Source organism: Monopterus albus, unplaced genomic scaffold (genome assembly GCF_001952655.1).
Source record: "Monopterus albus unplaced genomic scaffold, M_albus_1.0 scaffold282.1, whole genome shotgun sequence".
Lineage (NCBI taxonomy): Eukaryota > Metazoa > Chordata > Actinopteri > Synbranchiformes > Synbranchidae > Monopterus > Monopterus albus.
In genome coordinates this window covers 1-5,213 of record NW_018128162.1, presented here as the reverse complement: position 1 = coordinate 5,213, position 5,213 = coordinate 1, and the positions used below count along the sequence as shown (strand labels likewise).

At 42.2% G+C, this 5,213-nt stretch overlaps 1 protein-coding gene across 1 annotated transcript; it reads left to right on the top strand.

The window, feature by feature from the left end:
* The first annotated feature begins 1,282 nt into the window (after window positions 1-1,282).
* On the top strand, window positions 1,283-4,908 carry cdx1a (caudal type homeobox 1a). Its single transcript, XM_020622573.1, has 3 exons — window positions 1,283-1,794; window positions 2,876-3,024; window positions 4,219-4,908. The coding sequence occupies exons 1-3, from the start codon at window positions 1,452-1,454 to the stop codon at window positions 4,399-4,401; spliced, it is 675 nt and encodes a 224-aa protein (XP_020478229.1). The 5' UTR covers window positions 1,283-1,451; the 3' UTR covers window positions 4,402-4,908.
* The last annotated feature ends 305 nt before the right edge of the window (window positions 4,909-5,213 follow it).

Sequence of the window (5,213 nt, the reverse complement as noted above, 5' to 3'; positions counted from 1 at the left end):
TGTTTCTCTTACGGCTGCTCTGGATTGTTGCCATAGCTTGCAAGCTTGTGTTTTGCTGTGTTTTAGAAAAGGTTTAAAGTTCTTTATTTATTATTATTTAGTATTTATTTATTTATTTTGATTAGTAGGTACATTGATAATTGATAAATCAGCTACTTCTACTCTTTTAGGGTTGTGTACAGTTCACATAGTAGATTGCATAGTACAGTTTTATTGTACAATAATACTCCAATGTATACATTTTAAAACCACATTACTTTACTTTTAGTCAAGCTCTTTTTACTTGGTTGTTATAATCTAATGTATTTCAAGATTTTCATAATATATGTTCAATTTTTAAGTTGCACTTGCTTTAATGTTTCAGGGCTATAGCACTTTTCTGTCCATTAACAAGAGCCTGTTTCTTAATAACAGCTATAATAGCTGATAATGAGTGTTCTGACCAAGACTCTAGCATGAATCTTTAATGAATGTTTGTGCAGATTCTGATGCAGAGGAGCTCAGACAGGAATGACAAGTGGAATATGCAGTTCACTGTGTACCGTTTTGAGCAGCACATGAACTGAATGTGGAAAAGTTATAAAGCAAATAGCAGTGGATGAAGAAGAACCCTTACTCACATGGATCATAAGTATGTTTGGAGACTGCAAGTGTGTGTCTCTGAAGGACTGTAGACTTGGTAAATCACATGCCAGTATTCAGGGTCTGCCTGCCCCCTTCTGGTTGTTTTAAGCAGGGACGTAGTGGACAATAAACTGAGCTTTCCTTTACCATGGCCACATTTCTGTAGCAGATATAATCACACAGAGTATTGATATAGAGCTGTTTCTAAGTGAAATCATAGATGCCATAAATATAAGCTCATGCACATTTTTCTAAAATTAGTGTAAATATTTTAACATTGAACTGTTTCCAAGTGTTTGGGCAGTCTTTTGTGCTTGGAGACTGGATTTATGACCACAGTGTTTTTAAAAGTGTGCCCTGCCGACCTGACAGGGCTTTTCTGTTGCCTAAAGAATCATTTTACTTCTCAAGAAATAACAAAATTTCTGGACTTTTACTTGGGTCAATATTTTGATATTGAAATTCATATATTTTAACATAAAATCTCACATGACATGAGCCCCGTAGGCTACGTGCACATAAGCATATTTATACTTAAGGCACACCTTACATGATGGCCTATCCCACCAGGACAGACTGGTAACTTAAGGTCATTGTCCAAGATGAGCAGGCAGGTGCCTCGGGTAACACATGACGTCACTGTGGTACTGTTGAACTCCCTGGCAGTAAATCTATAAAGGTGTGTAGTCTGCACAGGTAGCCTGAACCTTAGACCGAAGTGAAACCGGGACGCCAAAGCCTACTTGGAACACGGAGGCCTCTCATGCTCCGGGAGGTTTGACTCACCGAGGTAGCAGAGTCACTACCTGTGGGACGAGGACACCGGGATGTTCCCCAACTCCCAGTCGGCCAGACACCCGGCTCAGACCCTGTCACTGAACAGTCAGTACATTCCTCCGTATGACTTCAGCACCTACCATCACATCCCGGGAGTAGGTGACCCGTCGGCGAGCGGATGGAACTCCGTTTACGCTCCCCGGGAGGATTATACGTTCAGCTTCCCGGGGTCAAGCCCCAGCGCCGGTCAGGTCGGCTTCACCTCCGCGGAGCTGAGCGCCCCCCCCCCCGCCACTGGAGGAGGCTCGTTCACCCCGTACAGCTTCCTCTCTGCCCAGGAACCGTTCAGCTCCAGTAGGAGACCACATGAAGCCATCAGACCGTCAGTTTCAGGTGGGACTTTATCACAGCTAACACAGTGGATATAGCCTCATACAGCATGTTTATAGGTTGTATGGTGTGATATAAAGCCTACTGCACTGGTCTGAGATAAATAATCCATGTTAAGATGTAATATAAATGTATGCACTTGCTTAGGCAAAACCCACTTACAGTATCTTTATGGTGCTGATCACAGATCAGATATCTTAGATGTCAACAGATTAAACTAGAAGGAGGCATGTCACAGTCATGATGGATGCTCAGACAGTCATCATGTTGGTGCTGTTACATTACGAATTAGTCCAGTTGAGTAGAGGTGACAGATATGATAAAACACTTTTACAGACAAGAACAACTTCAGCTTGTTCACAGTTAAACCACACAGCTCACACTTTCATCAGGCTTTTTGCCTCTGCCTTCCACCAGTATGGTGTAAGATGTTAAACTAACAGTGCAGGCCACGGATTCTGCAGAAGTGTCCCTCCCCACCCTCTCTGTCCACACCGTGGGTGCATAAGCATGACAAACTGGCCAGATAACACTGGCTCTGCAGGAAGTCCGCTGAAGCCAAACTGCTAAAGGCAAACGTTCATTCATACACGATGCTTGTGTGTGTGTGTGTGTGTGTGTCCTTGTGAGTGTGTTGTCTGTGTCAAGTGGAGCCTGTCACATGGGCAAGATTTCCGATCAATAACTCTCTGACTTACCCTTTGCTAAGAGTGTGTGTGTTTGTGAACATGCTCGTCAATGAATAGCTGCCTGTGTAAACACCTATGTAAACACTACTCACAGTGATATGGAGAACCACTGATGCAATGCAGTGGGGAGTCTTTACATGACTTATAGGTAGAGTGATTAATAGTGTTGACGAGTCTTTAAGTGGCGCCTGAACTTGAACGTGGCACCAGACATCTTCCAATTAGTCTGTTGTTTGGCAAGGACTCACCCTGCACCCACTCACTGACATTATAATCATTGTTACTGGTTAAAGCAAATACAGACACACAGACAGAGATAACACACCTTTTCCATCAGTCATTTCAACATGTGTTGATTGTTTTACTAATGGAGAATTATTTTTTGTATTACTCAGGAGGGAGGACACGCACTAAGGACAAGTACAGGGTGGTGTACACTGACCACCAACGTCTGGAGCTGGAGAAGGAGTTTCAGTACAACCGCTACATCACCATGAGGAGGAAGACTGAGCTGTCACTGGCACTGAGCCTCTCTGAGAGACAGGTGAGGAGCAAACTAGAGTTAAGGTCAGGTCACAGGTAGAGGAAAAGGGAGGAAGCAGGTGTCTGTTGTTGTTTCTGGAGAACAGCTAGGAATCAGAGAGAAATGACTGAAAAAGGCAGGTGCAAATGTGAAACCAATCACAAGCAATTCGCTATTTTAAGTGATGGAAAGCTTATTTTTATATGTGAGTGTCACAGCATACTGTATAACTGTGTGGGATGCCAGCTGCACAGCATCACACAGGAAAGCTCTGCAGAGGGCGATTGTCACGGCAGAGAAAATCATAGGCTCCTCTGTGCCCTCCCTGGAGTACATCTCTCACTCCCAGTGCCTCGGCCGAGCCAGGAAAATCATACACGGCTCCTCTCACCTTAGCCACTTGCTGCTCACTTTACTGCCCTGCAGTAGGCGGTATAGAAGCATGAAAAGCAGAACAAATAGACTTGCAAAAAGCTTCTTCCCCTGGCCAACCACAACTCTGAACTTCTCATAGAACTGTTACATTATTAGTGGAGCGTGTTAGTTTGTTGCTGCTATTTATTATTGATGTGACTGAGGTGTTTGTGACCTTATCATTTTAATTTTTTTGACGGTGTGTTTGGAATATCTGGTGCTTTGCTTGCACTTTAACTTGCACTGTACACAGTTGTAGCTTTTTTATAATTTCATTGTATTGGTAAAGGGCATTCTACACAGCACACATTAGCAGAAAGTTGTTCGACAATCCCATTTGGAGAAAGTAGCTTTATTGCAGAAATGTCTATAAACCATAAGGTTAAGTGGCCTGACGAAGCATTTCACATACATAGTGTTAATGGTAAAACAATCACTTGCTGTCACGAAAACCTTTATTGTTATTGTGGCTGTTTGTTCTGCTAGCTCACTCAGCTTGTTAAACCCACAGCTGAGTGCGATGGTTGCAGAGTCATTCTGGTAAGATTGGTAATCACTAAACTCAAGCAGAAGTAGTTGGGGCAGGGCGAGGTTAGCGTAAAAAGCTAAATCATTACCGTTTGCCATAATGACTAACTCCCACTGACGATAACAAAGGTGCACGGCACAGGAAAGGAAAATATAAAAAGGGTTAATCGCCTTCTGTTTTTGTTAATATTTTACCTACATCCAATAAGAGTCCTTGTTTAATTGATAGATTTTGATGCTGATATCTCATGTCTGTGTGTATCTGTGCTTCAGGTGAAGATCTGGTTCCAGAACAGACGTGCCAAAGAGAGGAAGATCAATAAGAAGAGGCTGCAGAATTCCCAGCAGGCCTCCACGACGACTCCTACCCCACCCGTCCTGGGAGGACCCTCTGACAACCACATCACCACCAGCCCCAGCAACATTTTGTCTGATGCTATATCAGATGACTACTAAGTGGATTTCATATGGAGGACTGATGCAGTAACTGAAGTGTACATAGTGTTTAGTTTTTATAAGTTTACCACAAAATGAAAGAAGATGATTCAGACCAGCATGAGGTTTTAATGAGGCACCTCCTGCCTGGACACAGTGACAAGCACTACGTATCTTTTGCACTGTTCAATTCAAGTCAAGTCCATTTTTATTTATATAGCACAACATCATAAATCACAAGTTTGACTGAAGGGTCCTTATAGTCCGTATAACAGACAACACCCTTTGTTTTAGACCCATGTCTTCGGCAGAGAGGACTTCGTGAGCTGCTGAGGAAACAGCATTTTCAGAAGTTCCTCTTTGTTGGCATGTCTTAAAATGATTGTGTTTGATAGAATGGTCAACTATTTGCTCTGAGAACATCACATATTTGACTGTTTCCTTTTTCTACTTCCTCCAACTGCATGAGAAAATCTCAAACTCACACAAGCTATAAATAAACATGGCAAATGCATATGCTGTCGATAAACCAAGAAACCGCCCTTCTGCTTATTTTTATAAGTACATTTTAGTTTAGGCCTGTTGAGACTGTTCCAATATATTTTAATGTTATATTTTAAAATACAGCAGATTTTGTCAGGGTCAGAACAGTTAAACTCTAGACTTATTTCCATCATTGTCCCTGGTGGTTTCACAGTCCATCGAGCTTTGTATAAGCACAAACCACTGACAACTGAACAAACAGTCAGTTAAATGTGTATCATCACATCACGTGGGCAAATCTAATAATTAAGTTAATTAATTAAGAGTAATTATTTTTTAGCTACATGTCC